The sequence below is a fragment of the Tupaia chinensis genome, unplaced genomic scaffold (genome assembly GCF_000334495.1).
Source record: "Tupaia chinensis unplaced genomic scaffold, TupChi_1.0 Scaffold000622_1, whole genome shotgun sequence".
Taxonomy (NCBI): Eukaryota; Metazoa; Chordata; class Mammalia; order Scandentia; family Tupaiidae; genus Tupaia; species Tupaia belangeri.
Window position 1 is genome coordinate 5,517,864 of NW_006160142.1, and position 24,171 is coordinate 5,542,034.

General features: G+C 37.3%; 1 protein-coding gene across 1 annotated transcript in view; it reads right to left on the reverse strand.

The window, feature by feature from the left end:
* PSME4 (proteasome activator subunit 4) overlaps positions 1 to 24,171 on the reverse strand; it is a 104,483-nt gene that overhangs the window by 25,452 nt on the left and 54,860 nt on the right. The window contains 12 exon segments of the mRNA XM_006159028.3: positions 2,025 to 2,106; positions 3,318 to 3,447; positions 3,736 to 3,789; positions 4,645 to 4,781; positions 6,758 to 6,967; positions 8,746 to 8,877; positions 11,024 to 11,119; positions 11,256 to 11,318; positions 12,985 to 13,083; positions 13,173 to 13,228; positions 13,444 to 13,500; positions 17,630 to 17,685. Of these exon segments, the coding sequence (XP_006159090.1) occupies positions 2,025 to 2,106; positions 3,318 to 3,447; positions 3,736 to 3,789; positions 4,645 to 4,781; positions 6,758 to 6,967; positions 8,746 to 8,877; positions 11,024 to 11,119; positions 11,256 to 11,318; positions 12,985 to 13,083; positions 13,173 to 13,228; positions 13,444 to 13,500; positions 17,630 to 17,685 (1,172 nt within the window).

The window sequence follows — 24,171 nt, forward strand, 5'->3', positions numbered from 1 at the left end:
TGTGTGTGTGTGTGTGTGTGTGTGTGTCCAGGATCCCAAGAGGAGAATGGCGAAGGGATTGCGGCGTGGCTATCCCCCCTGGGGGTTATTCCTTGCTTTCTGTCTCTGTCTCTCTCTGTCTTTCTGATGAATACACGTGCCCTACAGCAAAAACCTCTGAAAAAAAAAAATTCTCTCAAGGTAAGACCAAATATTCATGAGCAATTAAGGGTGTATTTCAAATGACAGAAGATAAAATTATCCACAAAATGGTGATGGGAGAATTATTTGGGGAGAGAAAGTCAAGTATGATACATATTTTTCCTCTTACTAAATTTTTTTAGGTTTGAATTTCAGACTTTCAGAGCTTAAAGAATTCCCACTTCACTTAAATAATATCCTTCACTTGGTGACTCCTGATTTAAAATTTTTATCATGTGTAGTTTGACATTTTTCTCTCTCTACACACACATACATACATCTGTTTATTGGAATTTGAGTGTGAACTGCAGATTTAATATCCCCTTCTCCTCAAATATTTCAGTATGTTCTATAAATAATATTTTTTACATAACTAAAACACAATTCTCAGATTTAAAAAGTTAACACTAATACGGTAATACTATTTCATCTATAGACCTTGCTTAAATTTTTGTCAGCTGTCTATTATTTCAAAAGAAGAAATTGGGGCTGGCAGGGAGCATGGTGGTTAAGGGCACTGGACTCCCATCCACATGGCAGACCACCGTTTGATTCCCCGACCTGGCAGCTTGGTTTCTCTCTCTCTCTCTGTCTTTCTCTCCCCCCTTCTCTGGTCAAATTTAAATAAATAAATAAATAGTTGAAGTTAAATAAAATAATTCTTAAAAAAAAAAAAAAGAAGAAATTAAAAACATTTTTCTGGTCTATGATCTCGTCCAGAATTAAACATTGCACTAAAAGCACCTAAAGAGACATAACTACGCTTTGGTCATGGATTAGATTGTAGAAGAGAAACAAAATGTTTCTTCTTTTGAAAAATTTTGATAACCTGGTAAGGTATAGCCTTGTCCCTACTCCCACCACCCAGAGAGAAAATATTTAACAAATGACACATGTTCCTTGAGTGCATAAAATGTACATGTATCATAAAAATATTAAGCGCCAAAAAAAAGATATTAAGAGCCAATCTATTTATTTTTTTAAAGAATTATTTTATTTTAACTTTATTATTATTAGCATTATATTTTTCCAGTTTGATGAGAGAGAGACACAGAGAGAGAAAGAGAGAGAGAGAGAGACGAAGTGAGAAAGCAAGCCACCAGGTCCGAGACTTGAACCATGGTTGGCCATGTGGGAGTCCAGCACCTTTACCCACCATGCCACTTGCCGGCCCCAAGAGCCAATCTATTTCTATGAATACTTTTTTAAAAAATTTTGCTAGAGGGTAAACATTTGCCAGAGAAAGACACAGAGAGAGAAAATGAGAAAGCACGCCCAGAATGGCTCTTCTCCATTTCTCCTTTAGGGATTCTGAGGGTACACACACAGGTGCACGCACACAAGCGCCCAATTTGTTGTACAAGGTGCCGAGTCCAGAACTAGAATCATGTAGTCAGCCATACAGGATCCAACTGCCTCACTACCATACCACTGACTGGCCCTGTAAATACCTTTCATCACTAGTTATCATATTAACTGTTTACTTCCTAACATTATTTCACACTGTGTGTCACTATCAAGAGACAGTATTTGATTTTTTTTTTTTTTTTTTTGAGAGAGAGAGAGAGAATTTTACTTTGGGCACATGTGCTTGCCAGAGAGACAAAAAGTGAGAAATCACCCCCCCTCGGGGGGGTGGGGTGGCCACACACACACACACACACAGCGTGAGTTTTAAGCTGTCAGGTCTGGGCCTTGAACTGTGGTTGACTACATGCGAGTCCTGCAATGTAACCATTACACCAATATACAATATTTGAAGTCAAAATTGTAATTTCCACATTTAAAAGAAAGTTCCTGAGTTTTAATGAAAAGTACCATCACTTACTTTTGGTGATACTTACTGATTTCATAGGGGTTGATGGTCAGCTTTTTATGGGTTCTTTTAAGCTGCTTGAGAATACCAGCAACAGCTGAGATTGCCATCTAGAAAAGAAAATTGGGAAGAAATACGTATAAAAATTATCTCCTAAATGGCTGCCCTTCTTTTACTCAAAGGAGATGCTGAATACTGTTTCTCTCCAAAACATCTCACTCACTGACATCTGCTGGCACAGCCACCGAATGCTAAATCTGACCTGGACAGAGTCTATTTTGTTTTTAATTCCTGAACCATGCTAGGCTCTCTTCCGGAAACTGTGAGCCTCTCTTTGTTAAACTAAACAGGGGCCAGCAGGTGGTATGGTGCTTAAGGGCGCTGGACTCCCATATAGCCGACCACTGGTTCAAGTCAGACCTGGCGGCTTGCTTTCTCACTTCCTCCACTTTCTCTCTCTCTCTCTCTGTTCCTTTCTAGTCAAATTTTTAGAGAAAGATAGAGAGAAAGACAGGACAGAAAGACAGGAAGACAGGAAGAGGAAAAAAAAGAAAGAAAGAGGAAAAGAAAGAAGAAAGTTAGTTTAAAAAAAATAATTCTTTGTGGGAAAAAATGAAAACTAAACCAATATCCACTCACTCTTCAAATCTCAACCTAGGGATCTTCCTCCATTACAACAGACAAGGCAAGCTCACACCATGCACCTCACCTCTAATGCTTCTGAAAGTAGCACCTCACCTCTAATGTTCTTTAAAGCAAACATAAGAACAAAAAGTCATTTATTTCCCCTCCTGAAATACTGTATACACCATTTTCAAATTTTTTGAAGCAAACTTTACTATTAGCCTATAAACTTGTCTCCTGCTGTATCCTCAGTGTTGAAATGCATACTTCCTGAACAGGTTCTCATATATTCATTGACTGGATTTTTTATTTTCTTTAAGTTTTTTGTCACACGACATGTGCACTTACTGGAGAGAAAAAGAGAGAAGAAAAGTGAGAACTCACTCCCCCAGGGGGCCACACTATAATCCCTTCTCTTAAATTCTCTTCCTGGGATCTTGGGCATGCACACACAAGCGCCTGGTTTGATCTTAAAGTCACCTCGTCCAGGACTCAAACCATGGTGGACTATGTAGGAATCCAGCACCTTCATCACCATGCTACCTGCTGGCCCCAATGTACCGGTACTGAATTATTTACATGTCTGAATCACTATTGAGAAATTTCAAACCAATATACTTTAAGATATTTATTAAGTACAGATTGTTTGTAAAGAGCTCCGGTAAACCCAAGATGGTAGCTAAAATAAAGTTTCTACCTTGCGAACTACGATTGCATCATGGTTGAGATTCTCAACAAAAAACCGTATGGCACGAAGTGGCAACACTCGGTCATCTCTCAAGAGTAGAGACAGAAGGCCAATGCCTATATGTTCAAACTTCCAGGGCCTTAGAAAGGAGGAAAATCATAAAGCATATTATGCATAAAATCACTGAGGAAGAACTATAGTTGACACATATTATAATTTTAAGTTTTTCAAAAATTAAAGTGTTGAATAACACTACTCCTATCATTAACCCAAACTTCCTTCCCATTAATCCCTCCTAGTCTTTTTCTAAATACACAAATCAGAGTATAATCTTTTGTGACATAGCCATTCCGTAGTTTTCCATGTAGAGACCCCTGTAGTATTCAAGATAAATGCTTTGAGAATTTAAAAAAACTTTTGCACTTACAGATTTCTTTGTTCCACACCATCTAGCAACGTGTTTACCAAATTTTCATAGTTCCTTAAAAAAAAAAAAATTCAGGATTGGTATTATTTTACTATAATACTAAGATAAACATCAAATAATTTAATATAAGTCCAAAATCGAGTCAAATTCACTCTCCCTCTACTTTTTATCACCAGTCTGTAAAGGGCCTAGTGAGAAAGAAGCCAGAGTGAAAGGCGATGGGTAAACAGGGGCTGTGGGAAAGGAACACAAAGGGCTACAACCAGACAATGACTCCACCGGGTGGGCATTCAAAAGCTACCTGTAAGTAGTAATGCATTAGCACTAACAGTCTATCTATATGGTATGCTGGCTATCAGAAATGCATTAGGTAGGCTTTAAAATAAGTTTACTATTTATGAAGATACTTGAGCAAATAATAAGTAGACATATTCACATACAAATTAGAAGACAAAGACAAAATCAAGTTAGGAAGGCTCCTTCCTGTGTTACACGGAAGCACTGAGGTGCTCTGGTTCCAAGAATCCTAAATGGTTCACTAATATCCTGAGAGCAAATCTGCTCAAAAGTAATTATTTTAAGAAGAAATATATGTGTTAGACTTAAATTTACTGTTTATTAACTGATTATGTAAGCCACTTATGTTGTTTTTAAAATATTTATGCAAAAAAAGTTACAGAGAATTCACATTGAAAAAAAGACAATATTAAAGTAGTTCTTTTTAAGTGACCATGTTCTACACTTGCAAGCTAGAAGTAAAAGTTAGGGACCTTTGAAATAACTCTTTTGCAATAGTTTCCCCTTTTACATAGATGTCAATGGGTAAAAGGTACATCTACATTTTAAATGTACCCTTAGAAGACTGCTGTTGCTAATGTCATCTACCTTAGCATACAGATGACCAGTTACCTTAGGGCATCTGCATTCTTCTCTTGTTGACGTTTAAGTCCTTCTTTAATTTCTTCTGAGCTAAGCAACATCTGGTTGACAGAGGGGTGCTTTGACTGTTGAAGTAATTCTGCTATTGCAACACATGATTTTGGAATCTTAATGAAAACATAAAAAGGAAAAACTTAAGTTCTGACGACATACTGTAAAATAGACAAAATTATGCTAAGTGAAAAAGGCAGACGAAAAAAGGCCACATACTTTATATGAAATATATATATATATATGTGTGTGTGTGTGTGTGTGTGTGTGTGTATACAGATATAGATACAGATATAGATATAGAGAAAGAGAGATATTATGAGGGAGTGCAAAAAAAGCACCTGTAAGTTTTCAGATCATCTATTACAGCTCTCTATTTGAGCACCACTGAATCATATTCCTTACTCTTTCATATGTCAAATCAACCAATTTTAATTTTTGTCACTATAAATTATAAACCTAGTGGCCACTCTTTGTGACTCTGGCTAGTACAGCTAACCTCCTAAAATGCTGGATTGTCAGAAAAGCCATGATATATTTTTGCTCAGAAAAAACACGGAAAAGATACATCATGATTTTCTCTTTTTTTTTTTCTGAGAGGTTTTTACTACAGGGTGTGTGCGCTCGCCAGAAAAACAGAGAGAGACAGAGACAGAAAGCGAGAAATCACCCCCTGGGGGGATGCAATCCCTTCTCCTCCATTCTCCTCTTGGGATCTTGCGCATGCATGCACATGTGCCTGGCTTGAGTTTAAGCCACCGGGTCTGGGACTCGAACCACAGGCAACTACATGAGAGTCCAGCAACATAGCCATTGTGCTAACTGCTGGTCCCCATCATGATTTTCTGACAATCCAATATAATCAACTCTGAAAAACAAAGCTATGGAAACACATAAATTAATGGTAAATACAGCAATGTAATTACCTTTATGGCCTCTTGGTAGGATATGAACCTGGATCTCCCTGACCAGCTCCAACTTGCTACTCCCCCCTTACAATGATTTACTTTTAAATTTTTTAAAAAGAATTATTTATTTATTTATTATTATTATTTTTAACCAGAGAGAGAGAGAGAGGGAAAGTGAGAAAGCAAGCCACTGGGTCCAGGAGTTGACCCACAGTTAGCTATGTGGTAGCTCAGTGCCTTTAACCATAGCACCAACTGCCAGTCCTATCCTTGTAATGATTTAAAAATGTAACAAGGTGGGACCAGCAGTTGGTGTGATGGCTCTGTTGCTGGACTCTCATGTAGTTGCCTGCGGTTCGAGTCCTGGACCTAGTGGATTAAACTCACACCGGGCGCGTGTGCGTGCGTGCCCAAGATCCCAAGAGGAGAATGGAGGAGACGGGATTGAGGCGTGGCCATCCCCCCAGGGGGTGATTTCTCACTTTCTGTCCCTCTGTCTTTCTGGAGAGCGTTATGTACCATACTGTTGCTGGACTCTCATGTAGTTGCCTGCGGTTCGAGTCCTGGACCTAGTGGATTAAACTCACACCGGGCGCGTGTGCGTGCGTGCCCAAGATCCCAAGAGGAGAATGGAGGAGACGGGATTGAGGCGTGGCCATCCCCCCAGGGGGTGATTTCTCACTTTCTGTCCCTCTGTCTTTCTGGAGAGCGTTATGTACCCTACAGCAAAAACTTCTCAAAAACAAAAAAAAAAAACAAAAAAAAACAGGGAAACAGAAAATGAATGTTCTTTATAAAAAATTAGAAACAAATGCCAAGAGTATTACTAGGGGAAAAAATGATAAAAGAAAAGTAAATGGCAAGTTAAGTCTCATGGCCTTACTCCTCCTCGTAGAATAAAGGAGCAGACTCAAGGGATGACCATGCAGTTCAAATTCAGGCCCTGGCAGCTTCAAAAACATGCCAGGTACATGTGCTTACATGTCCCAAATCCAGACAGGATGATAAAATGGAGACTGGACTGTGGCAGTGACCATGCTCCACTAGGGTGTGCTTGCTCCAACTCTCTCTAGTGAGCACGTGTGTCCACTGAAATGTTTTGTTTTGTTTTGTTCTTAAATAAAAGGCATTTTAGTAAGGCAGTATTTCCACTAAATTTTGAATAGAAAAACTGTTTTACTCACTGTGAAGTCCAAGCCAATCGTTTCATATTGCCTATGAATTTTTTCTGCAAGATCATCAAATAGTCTCACGATTGATGGCTTTTCAAGAGACATTGCTTGACTAAGCCCTGAAGAAACAATAGCTGGCCAAGTCTGAACTATACAATCCCAATCATGGAGGTTTGCCAAGCACACGCCACTGTGATTTCCAAGGAGACAATATAAAGCACCCTGCAGGAAAAATATTTTTATATAATAAATAAAAGGCATGGTTTAGTTGAAGTCAACGAACCTAGATGCAGCTTTGAAATTTACACTGATTTCTTAAATGTCTAATATTAGTAAAATAGGTTCATAAATCTAATGCGTTACTTTTAGAAACAAACTAGACATTTATGGGACTAAGAGATGGTGTAATGGTTACATCGCTGAACTCCCATGTCACCGACCGCAGTACATTTAAAACTCAGGATAGGCACGCACGTGTGTGCCCAAGATCCCAAGAGGGAATGGAGAAGGGATTGTGGCATGGCCATCCCCCTGGAAGGTGATTTTGTACTGTCTCTCTGGCAAGCACAAATGCCCTATATCAAAAAAAAAAAAAAAATCCCTAAAAAAAGAGAATCAACTAAACATTTCATTGAAATCTAACCATATCTTCTCTAAGTCACTTAATAGAGGGTTTTCTCAAAAAATAACTATTAGTGAGGTAATACAGAAATATAAGGATGTTTTCTAAGAACAAAGATTCTCTCTTTCTGGCAAGTGCACACACCCTATAGCAAAAACTTCTCAAAGAATTCTCGGGACCAGCAGTTAGCATAATGGCTATGTCGCTGGACTCCCATGTAGTCAACCGTGGTTTGCGTCCTGGACCTGGTGGCTTAAAACTTACGCCAGGCACGTGTGTGTGCATGCCCAAGATCCCGAGAGGAGAATGGAGGAGAAGGGATTGTGGTGTGGCCATCCCCCCTGGCAGGTGATTTCTCGCTTTCTGTCTGTCTGTCTCTGTCTTTCTAGGCTCTTTTACCCATGTCCAAAGGTTTAGAGCATTATCAATATACATAAAAATGGTATGTTTAAAATCATTTTCTATCTACTTATCGTTGCTTCTTAACTTATAGAAACCATTTCAAATTTAACTTGTCCAAACAATGAATTTATCTGTTCTCCCTTTCTATTGTACCCCCAAACCAGAAACTCAGTCATTTTTTAAAAGAATTTTTTAATTCCTTTTTTAAGAAAAATATGACCAGAGACAGAAAGAGAGAGAGAAAGGAAAAGTGAGAAAGCAAGCCACCAGGTTCAGGATTTGAACCACAGCTGGCCATGTGGGAAGCTATCACCTTTATCCACCACACCACTTGCCAGCCCCAAAACTCGATCTTTTAGTACCTCCTTTTTTTATCCCCCCATATTCAATCAGGTCCTATCCATTCTCTCTGATAAGCATTCACTATACCTCATCAAACTCTACTGCATCCCTGCACAACATAGTATTTGCCTTCTTTTGTGTAATTTTCTTCCTTTTCTGCTCTGATCATATACGATTTAACCACACTGCTCAAAATTACTGTACTTCCTTTCTGTCGCAGGTCCTTCCTTAGTGCCGGCAATACTACCCTAAACTTGACAGTCTTTCATTCCGTTTCCCACAGGCCAGCCAGGCTACTCGGGCTCTAGCGCTCATATTAAACTTCTCTTTTTCCAAGGGAAGTCTGCGTCCTACATCTTCTCCATTATATAATACCGGTGATCATAAACCCAGGTAAATGGCAAGTAACTGGGGAGAAAAAAAAGCCTATACCTGTTTAAAGGCAAACTGTACTCACATTTTCAACTTACTTCGAAACATATAAAAATAATGCTGCATAGACAGATGTGATAAAGTAAACATAGCAACATTTGAAAAACAGAATCAAAATGGTGAAGATATGAATGTTTACTGTAGAATTCTCAACTTTTCTGAATGTCTAAAAATTTTCACAGCAAAACAAAACGACTCATACCTTGAACTGCTGCTGTGTGACATCTTGTCTATCAGGTCGTAAGAACTCCAAGACCAAGGGAATAATATCTCTGCAGCAGAAGTTATATGCTCCCAAAGCAGCAAAAAAGGTCTGCTGTGCCTTATTTCTAACCTGGAGTAAGTGTTATAAACAAAGAACTTTTATTAAATGGCAGAAAACTACAAAAGATTTTTAAATGAATGCAAAAAATGATAATTTAGCAGAAATTTCTAGTTAACATAAAAATACACCAAAACATATATTCTAAAAAAATCAAGTAGATGGCTACCTTTACCAAAAGAAAAGCATATTATCACCAGCCAAATATGTGGGTTAGATTATGTTGATCCAATCTTTTTTTATAAGTTTTTGCCATAGGGCACATGCACTCCCTGGAGAGGGAAAGTGAGAAATCACTGACCCCCAATAAGGAATAGATACACCCCCTCCCTTCTCCTTCTGGGATTAGGGGCACACATCCACATGTTCCCAGCATGACTCTCAAGCTGCCAAGTCCGGGACTCTAACAGCAGTTGGTCATATGGGATTCCAGCTCCTTAACCACACCATGCCACTACCTGGTCGGATATTTTTGATGGAGGAAAGACAATGAGGGCAGCCAATGGAATGGTGGTTAAGAAGGCTGGATTCTATTCACATGATCAACTGCGTACTTTGAGTTCTGGACTGGCGGTTTGAAAAAACTCTAAGCAGCGGTGCATGCATGCCTATAATCAGGAGAGCAGAATGGGGAAGGGACTGCCACATGGTTATATTCCTGAGGGGAAATGGGTGGTTTTTGACTTTCAGGTGAGCATACAAGCCCTATAATGACGAAGGGAGGAGACAGTCAGCTGTATGGTGGTTAAGGCAGATCCCACATGGCCAACGGCATGGTTTGAGTCCAGATCAGGTGGATTGAAAAACACAACAGGCGTGCAGGGTCCAAAATCCTGACAGGAGAATGGAGGAGAAGAGACAATGGAGTGGCCCGTCCTGGGAGGTGATTTCTCACTTTCTATCTGTCTATCTCTATTCAGTCCAGTGTAAGTGCCCTATAGCATAAATTGAATGGATGAATGAATGAAGAATGAATGAATAAAAGAAGATTGGAACCTCAAGTATTTGTTGAATACAAAAGCTGAAAGTAATTACCAGACAATTAAACTCTGTGTTGAGTTTCTCTTAACGAGAAAAGTCATATTTTCTCTTTTTTTCATACAAGGAATATCAAAGACTTTCCAAGATGAACTTAAATAAGCAAAAGACATACACAACCACTTAACCGTTTTCAAACCTTAAGGATAGCCCTCCATATTTTGAAACAAAAGATTCAGTATAAACTTATAACCTATAAGCTAGTTCAGTAGTGATGAATATGAATTGACTGTAGTAAAGGCAATATGCTGTCCATATTTCAAACTTTTTTTAAGCATTACTTTAAAAGAAACTGCTGGGTTCAAGACCAGTTATATTACTTTGCAAAGATAGAATAATCAGATGTGTAGGAATTTCTTTCTTTTTTCAGTTCTCTGTGCCTGAAGATAATCACTTAGTTCTATGCTACCTTAAAGGGTGACTTCACAATTCACATGGTAGCGGATTCCTGAAACCCAAGCACAGCGCCTAGAAGGACTACATGGCCTTCACAAACTGCCTTTCAAAATCTGATTTAACAAAGTGATAGCATCATCAGACTACCATTATCTTTCTTTCTTTCTTTCTTTCTTTCTTTCTTTCTTTCTTTTTTTTTCAGGTTTTTGTCATAGGATGTGTGTGCTTGCCAGAGAAAGAAAGACAGAGGGAAAGTGAGAAATCATCCTTTAGGGTGGATGGCCTTACCACAATCTCTTCTCCTTCATCCTCCTCTTGGAATTTTGGGCTTCCATGCACACATGTCTGGCCTAAGTTTCAAGCTGCAAGGTCTAGGAATTGAACTATAGTTGGCTATGTCGAGATCTAGAGCCTTAACCACCATGTCACCTATTACCCTACCACTATCTTCCAGCTTCAAGTAAAAAAAAAAATTGAAAAGCAATTAAAATAGGAAAATTAAAAGCTGTAAAAGAGGACTAGCAAAACTAGCCTGAATGTATTTACAACTGAAAGACGTTTTCTATGCCAGTAATAGAGGCCAAGCTTTTAATTCTAGCTTCCTTACTTTCTAGCTGTCCGACTATGGGAAAAATTATTTAAATTCCCTTGTTAAAATCGGGATATTTAGATTGCATGTAATAAAACGGAAAGAGGGAGAAGACAGTGTCTGAATAAGCCTTACCTGACTGTATGAGCTTGTAGATAAACGAAGAAGATCTCTAATCATATCCTGATGTACCTTTTTGTATTCGCAGCCCTCAACAGTTAGTGTCCGCAGCTAAGAAAACAATATAAATCAAATCTCAGTGTATACTAAAAGTTCATCTCATTAGGAAGAGTACAGTATAAATGAATACATAGTCATCTGAAGGCCGATGTTGTTAAAAGTCACCATGATTGAAGAAGGTTTTTACCTCATGCTGCAACATTACTCTGTCGATCAACAGTGCTCTGATGTGTTGTTTTTTCCCATGGAGCTGTAAAACAAAGTAGCAAACACCTCAACATCTTTCCTAAATGACCCCACCAACTGATTCCTCTGAATCCCTTAATATAAACTTATAAAAAGGTCCACATGGGGCTGGCTGGTGAGCAATAGTAGTATTTCATTCATTTTAAAGCCTTCGGGCTTATATCAAAATAGACCATCTCAATTACATTTATAGTTAATAGTAGAAATACTCTCCTTTTAAATAGACCATCTAACACCCTGTGTTTTGTGTGATAGTTTATTATACTTAATCTCATTAGTTATTAAATCACCACAATTTCACCTTTAATATTAACTGTGAAGAACTATGGAGTATGAGCAAAAATTTTTTGATATATGAAGTAAATGTCTATGGGAAAATGTAAAAAAGTAAGTAAACACATTTAAAAAAAAAAACAAAAAACACTTTTCTCACAAGGCCAATGTCTTGATTGAGGCTGTTATTCCCCCCCTTCTGAACGAGAATGATAATGATAGTTTAACTGCCCTCTTTATTTTCAGTCTCAATTTCTTAGCACTTATTTCTCATAGTGGTGGCAGAGCTTTTCAATACCAGTGAATTGAATACCGATCGTTCCAATATCAAAATTAGATCTAGTTATGAACCCATAATGGCTTCCCAATGAGGAATATAAAACTAAAGTACTTTCTCATGACAAACAGCAACCTAGTTTACTTCCTACCATTCTTCTCTATAGCCATTATTCCCTAAAACATACTATGCTTTTATGTCACTCTGGCCTTTCATATGCCATTCCCTCTATCCAAAATACCCAGCACCTTTTACCTAAACAATTACCTCATACAAACTTTTAAGATTTAATTTCAGTAAAAGTTTCCTAAAGAACACTGTTACAAACATCATTGGACTTATGTAAGTATTCTTTCTTCCATGCTCCCTCAGAAGCTTATACTGACTTTTACTGGAACCTATGGACAAGTCTTATCAAGTCTTATTAAGTCTTATTTTTTTGGAAGAGACAAGGTCTTGCTAGGCTCTCAAGTTGGCCTCAAATTCCCAGTTCTCCTGCCTCAGTCTCCTGAGAAGCTGGGAGTACCATAACATGTCACCACATCCAGCTTCCTCCTATTTTTTATTTCTTCATGTTCTTACAACATAGCCTCGATATTGTTGTCCAAATTCTCATTGCAAGTTGAGACTATCATGGAAACTGACAGTTCACAGAAAGAAAATGCATTTTGAGAGCAAACAGGTGGCATAGTGTTTAAGGTGCTGGACTCCCACATGGCCAACTGCAATTCAAGCCCTGGGTCCAGCAGCTTGAAAATCCCAGGTATGTATGCCTGCAGCCCAGAAGCCCAAGAGAAAAGTGGAGGGCAAGTGATTGTGGCATGCACAGCATCCCTGGGGGATAATTTCTCACTTTCCCTCTCTCTGGTGAGCACATGTGCCCTAAGGCAAAAACATTTACAAAAAAAAAAAAAAAGGAAAGAAAATATATTTTTTTCCTCAGGACCTACTTGATTTATATCATATTTTTGTCTTTTGAATAGTATTTTAAAATCAACTATTTTCATTTATAGGAAAATTCCCTCTGTATGCTGAATAATCCCCAAAATAGGTGGTTATTATATGTATTTTAAAAACATTAATTAAGACTTTTTGGTGAAATTAAATCTTAAATACTGACCCGATTTTCCATTGACTTCTTTACTAGGTTAAAGCTTTTCCATCGGGAGTCAAATTCATGTTTGTGAGATCCTTGAAATTGCAAAAGGTCTCCAATAATCTGTGTTAAAGAATTTCATATTTCATACAAGTCATCAAGTCAAGACCAATCATATTGATAATTATGCATCTATTAAATGACAACTGTACCTTAATGATAAGAAATAATGACTTGGTATCATCTTCTGAATTATCAAGTATATGATCTAAAATAGTAGGGGAAAAAGGATTTTGATTAAAATATTTTGAATTACTATAAGAATTCTGATTCATTAGTAAAGAATCCACTGGTTAGGGGAATAAACTAATACTTGATAGTGTCACCATTTATAATAAAGTACACTGAGTAAAAGCATATATGCTATAGAATAACATTCCTAAATATACTAAGTTAAATACATACATGTGTGTATATACTTACTAAGAAGCTTCCGAATGACTCTAGCAATTACTTCTCGAAGGTTCTCTCTGGATAGATCTATTTTTTAAAAATAAGAAAAAGCATCTTATTTACTTAATTTACTTATTTTTGAGCGATTTTTGCTATATATAGGGCACATGCACTCACCGGAGATACAGAGAGAGACAGAGAGACAGAAAGTGAAATATCACCCCACGGGGATATGGCCACGCTGAAATCCTTTCTCTATTCTCCATTTAGAGCATGCATGCACACCTGCCTGGTTTGAGTTTTCAATCACTGGGTTTGGGACTCGAACCGTGGTTGACTATGTGGGAGTCCAGTGATATAACCATTACACACGCTGGTCTCAAAAAACACTTTAGATACTGAATACTGCTCAGACTTTTCAAGTTTCTATTGATAGGTCATGTCAAGAAGGGGTAAAATAAACAGGAAGAACAAATGAGTCTGCCTTTATCACATTTAAATTAGTGGCTAGGTATAAAAAGAACTTCCAAAATCTTCCACATTTAAAATGATCTGCTGGGGCTAGAAGGTAGTTAAGGGCGATGGACTCTCACATGGTCAACCACGGTTCAAGTCCTAGGCCAGGCAGTTTGTTTTCTCGCTTTCTCTCTCTCTCTGTGTCCCTCTCTGGTCAAATTAAATTGACCAATCATTAAGGTTAAATACAATAATTCTTTAAAAAATAAATACAATTATCTGCTTATAAACCTTTACTAGGGGCATCAGATGGCACAGAGGGTAAGGCAGTTTGGTCCCACATGACTGACTGACTGGTTGAATCCCGGACCCAGCGTATTGAAAAACATGCCAGGTGTGTGTGCATGTGTTCCCAAAATCTGAAGAGGAGAGCAGAGAGGATGGGACTGTAGTGTAGCCATCCCCCTTGGTGGGTGATTTAACTCACACACACACACACACACACACACACACACACACACACCCTGCAAGTGCACAGTTCCTATAGCAAAGCTTAAAAAACAAAAAACTTCACTGGGCGGGAAAATAGAAAAAGCAATAGAGAAAGAAAAAACATATTTTTAACTGTTTTACTTCAATGTTAATATAAAATGTAACTATGATAGATACAAAAATCATTAGCCTATAAGGGTTACAATATCACCATTCATGGGAACCAGCAGTTAGCGTAATGGCTATGTCGCTGGACTCCCATGTAGTCGACCACAGTTCGCGTCCCGGACCCGGAGGCTTAAAACTCACGCCGGGCGTGTGTGCGTGCGTGCCCAAGATCCCGAGAGGAGAATGGAGGAGAAGGGATTGCGGCGTGACCATCCCCCCTGGGGGGTGATTTCTTGCTTTCTGTCTCTATTTCTCTCTCTGTCTGTCTGGCGAGCGCATGTGCCCTATAGCGAAAATCTCTCCAAAAAAAATAAAAGAAATAATAATCACCATTCATTATGAAGTATAGATCCTAAAAGAATGCTAAACATAAATGAGCATTATATTATATGAAAGCCTGTCTCTACACACAGAACACACTCAAATATTGATTTACTGATCCAATTCTTTTTTTTAAAGAATTATTTAACTTTATTTATCTATCCATTTATTTTAATTTGAGAAACAGAGTGAGAGAGAGAGAGAAGTGGGGAGGGGGGTGAGAAAGCAAGCTGCCAGGTCTGGGACTCAAACCACAGTCAACCACATGGGAGTCCAGCAACCTTAACCACCATGCCACCTGCCAGACTCCTTCCCCAGTTCTATCTTTTATTAGCTATTTCTTATATAATTTTCCAATTCCTTCAGAAAAAGAAAACTTACTATTATGTAATTAATATTTATCTCGTATCAAAAAGACTACAAAAGTCACAAATATAAAACCATTCCATTTTAACCCTTGCAGAGAAAATGACAAAACAAGCTACATGGATTACTCCGATTAAGATGCACATACCATATTCAAGTCCAGTATACAACTTTGTCTCTTCCAAGGACACCATACTTGGTACCCTGTATAGAAACAAGAGTGCTTACATTTATTAATAATATTAATATGATGGAGTAAAGGGGAAAGTCTCATGGCTAGAATGTTTAAATCAAAATAAATATAATACTCTTAAAACAGACTTCCCATCTTAGATACCTCAGTTTTTTACCCTTCTGAAGATCAATGTTGTTTCACTAAAAGCAGTATTATTTATCTTAAAGAAAATATTAATATAGTGACTTCGAAGGAAAAATTCAACTCCCAAAGAAACATATTGGATTTGAATATTCAAATGTAAATGTTTAAATATGATGAACATTAATAAGAAAAAGCAGCTCCATAATGGTTTATTAAAATTCACAGCCAAATTTTATCAAAGCAGACAAGCTTCTTTAGATAATCATTACTCATCTTCTTAAAATAGTCAAATAGGTCTCTCTCCTAACATTTGCTTTCTTTTCAAGAAATTCAAATGTAAAAATACAGTTCCTAATTAAAACTGCCACAGAGATCACGCTACCACAACCAGATCCAGCTAAATTACATGGTTAAAGTCGCTTGAGTTATGCAGAACAAATTTTACAGAAAAATAAAAGTCCATACACCTGAAATTTAAATTGTCTTCAATGAAAAAAGTATCTCAATTTTCATCATTTTATTTCAAACTTTGAAATAAATAACTTTTGAAAAAGAATTATTTACTTTATTTTATGTATTCATTCATTTAGTTTAATTTGACTAGAGACAGAGGGGGGGGGAGGAGGCAGGGAATTGAGAAAGCAAGTCACCAGGTCCAGGACTCAAACTGTGGGACAGCCATGTGGGAATGTCCAGCGACTTAACTACCACGTCACCTGCTAATCCCGAAATTCAATAACTTTTCAAACAAAGAAACTTCCTAAGAGGAGGAGCATCAGGAAAATGCCAAGGGACAGGGCAAACGTAAATTTCAATGAAGAGATAATGAATAAACAGAAGTTTTGTTATTTTTTACTCAATACTAATGAACTGCACAGAACTTGTAATAAAGAAAATAATGTGGGGACCAGCAGATGGCCTAATGGTTAGGTTGCTAGACTCTCACATGGCCACCTGTGGTTCAAGTCCTGGACCCGGAGGATTGAAACTCGCACCAGGCATGTGTGCCCAAAATCCCAAAAGAAGAATGAGAAGGGAATCTGGCGTGGCCATCCCCCCCCAGGGGGGGGGAGTATGTGTGATTTCGGACTTTTGGTCTCTAAGGTGAGTACACATGCCATAGCAAAAATTGCTCTCTTTAACAAAAAGGAAGAAAATAGTGTGTGTGTGTGTGTGTGTGTGTGTGTGTGTGTGTGTGAGTGTGTGTGTGTGTGTACACACATACTTAAAAGAGAGATTTTCTATAGGGTGCATGCACTCGCCAGAGAAAGTAAGAAATCATCCCCATGGGGATGGCCAAGCTGCAATCCTTTCTCCTTGATTCTCCTATGGGATTTTAGGCGCACACACACACACACACACACACACACACACACGTCCGGCTTGATTTTCAAGCCGCCAGGTGGCGTGTGTGCGTGCGTGCCCAAGATCCCGAGAGGAGAATGGAGGAGAAGGGATTGCGGCGTGACCATCCCCCCTGGGGGGTGATTTCTTGCTTTCTGTCTCTATTTCTCTCTCTGTCTGTCTGGCGAGCGCATGTGCCCTATAGCGAAAATCTCTCCAAAAAAAATAAAAGAAATAATAATCACCATTCATTATGAAGTATAGATCCTAAAAGAATGCTAAACATAAATGAGCATTATATTATATGAAAGCCTGTCTCTACACACAGAACACACTCAAATATTGATTTACTGATCCAATTCTTTTTTTTAAAGAATTATTTAACTTTATTTATCTATCCATTTATTTTAATTTGAGAAACAGAGTGAGAGAGAGAGAGAAGTGGGGAGGGGGGTGAGAAAGCAAGCTGCCAGGTCTGGGACTCAAACCACAGTCAACCACATGGGAGTCCAGCAACCTTAACCACCATGCCACCTGCCAGACTCCTTCCCCAGTTCTATCTTTTATTAGCTATTTCTTATATAATTTTCCAATTCCTTCAGAAAAAGAAAACTTACTATTATGTAATTAATATTTATCTCGTATCAAAAAGACTACAAAAGTCACAAATATAAAACCATTCCATTTTAACCCTTGCAGAGAAAATGACAAAACAAGCTACATGGATTACTCCGATTAAGATGCACATACCATATTCAAGTCCAGTATACAACTTTGTCTCTTCCAAGGACACCATACTTGGTACCCTGTATAGAAACAAGAGTGCTTACATTTATTAATAATATTAATATGATGGAGTAAAGGGGAAAGTCTCATGGCTAGAATGTTTAAATCAAAATAAATATAATACTCTTAAAACAGACTTCCCATCTTAGATACCTCAGTTTTTTACCCTTCTGAAGATCAATGTTGTTTCACTAAAAGCAGTATTATTTATCTTAAAGAAAATATTAATATAGTGACTTCGAAGGAAAAATTCAACTCCCAAAGAAACATATTGGATTTGAATATTCAAATGTAAATGTTTAAATATGATGAACATTAATAAGAAAAAGCAGCTCCATAATGGTTTATTAAAATTCACAGCCAAATTTTATCAAAGCAGACAAGCTTCTTTAGATAATCATTACTCATCTTCTTAAAATAGTCAAATAGGTCTCTCTCCTAACATTTGCTTTGTTTTCAAGAAATTCAAATGTAAAAATACAGTTCCTAATTAAAACTGCCACAGAGATCACGCTACCACAACCAGATCCAGCTAAATTACATGGTTAAAGTCGCTTGAGTTATGCAGAACAAATTTTACAGAAAAATAAAAGTCCATACACCTGAAATTTAAATTGTCTTCAATGAAAAAAGTATCTCAATTTTCATCATTTTATTTCAAACTTTGAAATAAATAACTTTTGAAAAAGAATTATTTACTTTATTTTATGTATTCATTCATTTAGTTTAATTTGACTAGAGACAGAGGGGGGGGGAGGGGGCAGGGAATTGAGAAAGCAAGTCACCAGGTCCAGGACTCAAACTGTGGGACAGCCATGTGGGAATGTCCAGCGACTTAACTACCACGTCACCTGCTAATCCCGAAATTCAATAACTTTTCAAACAAAGAAACTTCCTAAGAGGAGGAGCATCAGGAAAATGCCAAGGGACAGGGCAAACGTAAATTTCAATGAAGAGATAATGAATAAACAGAAGTTTTGTTATTTTTTACTCAATACTAATGAACTGCACAGAACTTGTAATAAAGAAAATAATGTGGGGACCAGCAGATGGCCTAATGGTTAGGTTGCTAGACTCTCACATGGCCACCTGTGGTTCAAGTCCTGGACCCGGAGGATTGAAACTCGCACCAGGCATGTGTGCCCAAAATCCCAAAAGAAGAATGAGAAGGGAATCTGGCGTGGCCATCCCCCCCCAGGGGGGGGGAGTATGTGTGATTTCGGACTTTTGGTCTCTAAGGTGAGTACACATGCCATAGCAAAAATTGCTCTCTTTAACAAAAAGGAAGAAAATAGTGTGTGTGTGTGTGTGTGTGTGTGTGTGTGAGTGTGTGTGTGTGTGTACACACATACTTAAAAGAGAGATTTTCTATAGGGTGCATGCACTCGCCAGAGAAAGTAAGAAATCATCCCCATGGGGATGGCCAAGCTGCAATCCTTTCTCCTTGATTCTCCTATGGGATTTTAGGCGCACACACACACACACACACACACACACACACACGTCCGGCTTGATTTTCAAGCCGCCAGGTCTGGGACTTAAACCATGGCCCACCACATGGGAGTCCAGTGCTTTAACCATTAGGCCACCTGCTGGCTCCAAGAAAATATTTTTTAAGTCAACATACCCAGGTGTTATTAATACTGTACACCCCACAAAAGTAGTTGAATTGAATGGTTTCTCTATACTGCAATGTTTGACAATTATATTTGAATCTAAATAACAGATAATAACATTATTAAAATGTCAAGTTATTTAAGTATATTGCTCACCATAACCCAGTACTTAGAACAGCAATAATACCTACTCACGTGTCAAAACCAAGGCTACAGAACATAAAAAACAAATGGCTTTTTTTTCACTTATTTAACTCAAAGCCCATTAATATTTTATATTATAAAATTTGGTTTTTCATTTTTAAGTTCAAATCACTCTTAAAATTTGTTTCAAAGGGGGACCAGCAGATGACATAATGGTTATATCACTGGACTCCCATGTAGTTGACCGCAGTTCGAGTCCAAGACCCAGTAGCTTAAAACTCACACTGGATGCATATGTGAGCATGCCCAATATCCCCAGAGCAGATGGAGCAGGGATTGCAAGGTAGCCACGCCCAACTACCTCCCCCCCACCACAGGGGAGTGGAGGGTGATTTCCTGCTTTCTATCTCTCTATCTCTCTCTGTTTCTCCAGTGAGTGCAGGTGTCCAAACGCAAAAATCGAAAAAAAAAAAAAAAAAAAAGTTTTTGGGCCCAGCACATGGCCTAATAGTTGCATCCAGTGTGAGTTTTGGACCCAGAGTCTTGCAAACCACGCTAGACACATGAGCGCATGTGCCCAAAATCTTAGAAGATGAACGGAGAAAAAGGGATTGTGGCGTGGCCATCCTCTCTTGGGCCAGGGGGTGATTTCTAGTTTTCTTTCTCTTTGTCTCTGTCTTTGAGCAAGCACACATGCCCTATGGAAAAAAATCAGACTCGCTCCAAAAAAAATTAGTTCTCATTCTATAAAGCTTTAACCTTTGATGGCAGCTTGTGAACTTGGCTTCTTAAGTCAGTGTATTATCAAAATATATTCATTCAAAATCTAGTTAATAAAAATAAAATTAGTTTTCTTTAAAAATATCAGTCCCTGAGGCAGCCAGATCCCACATGGTCATGACTGCATAGTTCAAATTCCAGACCTGGTGGTTTGAAAAACAAATTGGACATGTATGTATGTAAGTGTTCCCAAAATCCTGAAGACAGTGGAGAAGGGATTGTGGCATGGCCATCCCCCTGGGGGTGCTTTCTCACGCATGCCACATAGCAAAATTTTTAAAATAAATAAATAACTTGAAATTTCTTCTGAAATTAAATTTCATCACAAAGAGAAGAAGTCTGGGGTCAAAAAGTACAATGAATAAAGCATAAAGAGGATACCATCCCTTTCCTGTTAGAGCCTGAAGGAGTGCTTCTCATGAGCCATCACATAAAAATATACCTTCTCACAGCTACTACAAACGTTAGTAGTTCATTCAAGTAGAAGTACAACTGTACTTGACCCAGTGTATACTTGGTATCATATAATTCTGCATTAAGCACGAATTTTAATTAGTCAAATTACTCTTACAAATAAGATTAAAAACAACAATCTTTACATAAAATTACTGTACCATTTGGGAAGAGTTTTGTTGTATGCATTTCTGGCTCTAGTTACACCAAGCAAATTCTAATTACAGTTAAAACCAAGTTTCATCTAAGAGTCCTGATGCTAATTTCTAAAATTCACATGTTGCTCTGATATGCTTTCCCATCAGACCATTTTTAGAAATATTACTGCTTAATCTATTTTAAAAATGCCATCTGTACAAGATTTTTAATTATTTTAAATATTTACAATACGTTTACATAAAAATGGCTTTTTTTCCCTAGACTTTTAAAACTCAAAAAGCTCATCTTCCCTATTTTCTATACACACAAAAAGTACCTGGTTAGGTATATCTTGGCTCATTAGAAAATTCATGACATATTTTATTGTGAAAAATATCCAATTTCAGTCTCAGTTAATTTCTTATCTGCTAAAATTTGTTTGTGCTTATTTATGTAAGGTTCAACTTTAACTTGATCTGTTCCTATCTACCACAAGTTAACTAAACTACAATTGGACTGACTTGTTTTACACTAAATGTTTTCAGCAAGTTCAGAAAGACATCAGGTTGAGCACCCCTAGTCTGAAAATTCAAAATCTGAAACTTTCTGAGTGCCAACATGATACCACTAGCGGGAATTTCCACACCTGACTTCGTACCACAGGTCACAGTCAAAACACTGCAATAGCAAAAGACTGTACAAAATTATCTTCAGACTACTTATGTAAGGTGCAAATGAAACATAAAATAAATTTTGTGTTTAGGTTTGGGCACCATTCCCAAGATGTATACTCAAATTTTAAAAAAAAAAAATCCTAAATTCAAAACACGTCCCATCCCAGGCACTTCAAGTAAGGGATCACTCAACCTATATTTACACTAAATATCAGATCTTGTCTTTAGGAGAATCATTTCTAAGGAAAATCTCTACCCATTACCCAAGTAAGACTTCACAATTATGTCTCTTCATGTCCATGCTATAGCTCTAGTTTTGCCAGGCTGTGTCCTTTAAAATTGAAATCGCTCTTGAAACTTCTAGCTATGCATAGAATCTTAGCTGAATAGATTGAAGCTGTTGCCAACTCTTATGGATCTCTGTACTGATGAAAAGCTAAGGTAGGAATCCTTATCATTTAAATGAAATATCAGTACCCCTCCCCCCATGTGAAATTCATTCTACTCATTCACTGGTTTATTTTACAAAGAGTAATAATATTTGACCTCAAGATCAAACTCGGAAAAATAATTCCAACACAACATATTTTAAATAATATGTATATGCAGTAAAAATACTGTTTCATCATCTTCATAGCTCCAGATAGCACCAGGCCACCTAATTGATAATAAAAATGTTAAAATACTTAAGCTGCTGAGAAAAGACCTATGAATTTTTCCACAACTGTGTTATTTGTACAACTAGATGGCAGTCTTCCTTAGATCTGGATTCAACTATGACAATAATTATTGGTAGGAAAGAAACGATGGTGAAAAAGGAAAAAACGACTAATTAAAAATATATACAATACAAATCAAATATGCAAATGAGAGCCAGGTGAATTGACAATAAAACAGCAGCAAATAACAACACAAAATTCTTTTGAGCGTAAGAACTGCCCTTCCCAACTGCCCTTCCCTCCTCTCCAAAATAAAAACATAAATGACAACCAAGCCACTAATAGGTTTTTTCCCCTTCAAGGAGCAAGTGTATCACAAGAGACAATCTACTTTTTGTATTCTATTATCCGGTTCAACCCAAGCATCAATAATAGCTATAAACACAAATTAAAAGTGGGCTCTTACTCTACCACGTGAACAAAGGGTTGCTAGTCAAGAGAAATCTTACATACTGATAGAGTTCAAATAACTCTGACAATCGGAACTATTTCCCTGTCTGACATACAAGCTTTTAAAAATCAATGAAAACAGTCAGAAGGTGAAATAAGGAGAAAACAGGGTTACTCACCGTGGAGTAGTAACTGTTTCCTTTTCTGTGTGCAGCTCCCCCAGCAGAGCTGGGTAGTTTCCTGGAGGTGCCAAGAGAGGTTAGCTAGCCCTGCCCCTCATTGCATAAGCAACACATCCTTTCACATATCAATGAAATGGTCTCACTATTAGACCTTAAGTCTGAATTTGTTTTGTTTTGTTTTTCTTTTTTTTTTTCAAGTGAAAAGTTAGTAAAAGCTCAGATCCTAAGGATAATTTAACTAAGAATGATTTAACAGATCTAGCGGAAGGAAAGGAGCACAAAGTAAAAAAAAAATATTTTGAGATGAAAAATGATGACTCCTCTACCTGAGTAACCCTGTTTTTTAAAAAAGGTTAGATTTTTGCATCTTGTCATAGCTGGTTAGACCTAAAGGACTACATAGAGAGTAAATTACAAAAGTAGAAATTTCAGATTAAAGGCAAGTGTCCAAAATTCCTCCATGACCCTAAAAAGATATAATCCAACTTAATATCTATAAAGATAGAACTATCAGTATAAGCTGTACCACAAGTATTTCCCTTAAAACAGTAACTAAAGGTACCAAGAGAGGTTCCATTTTAAGATTAATTCAGCAACCTGTGATTTCTAACAAAAATGCTAAAATTTCAAACTGTTTTAAATTATACTAAAAAAAAAAAAATCCATCCTTTGAAATTGTAAAGTTGACAGCAAGTACAAGATATTTTAGTCACCCTACACAGCTAAAGGTCTGAAAGTACAACATGGATACCATTGAGTAGATTACTTATGTTTATACTTAGGATGTAGGCTTTTTAGTTTTTTGTCGATCTCTGATCATATAACACAGAAAATAAGTTTCCACATTTAGTATCCATATCCCTGTACAATGAGATTTTAAGACCATCCCATATAACTAACAGGAACTAAGTTCAGTTACGTTTTTATTATAGAAAAACTCATAAGCTAATCTTTTAGTTTTTCATCAATGTCATTTTCCAGAAGAAAAATATTACTAATACATGCCCAAGGCAAACTTAAGACTGAGTAATCTGACCAAAAAAATTACAACAACTAGAATGTTTTACATAATTAAGAGCTATATTAGTAAAATATAAGTTTAAATTAAAAAAAAAAAAACTTGTTTGAGTTGCTAGTGCTTCCAAAAACTGATTTGATAATTCAGAAGCTGCATTATGTCTCACAGTACCACAGCCAAATTGTTTTTCCTATTAACAAGAGATGCTTCTTCAGATTCCAAAGACATCACACTAAAACATTCATCACAATTAGGGTTTTCTTTTCTCCCCCATCTACTACATTTTCTTTTATTTCCTATAGAGTATAACTAATGAGTATCCTTAGTCAGAGTTTTCTTCTACTATTGATAGTTTCAAAACAATCTGTTGAAAATAATCTCCATGATTTATG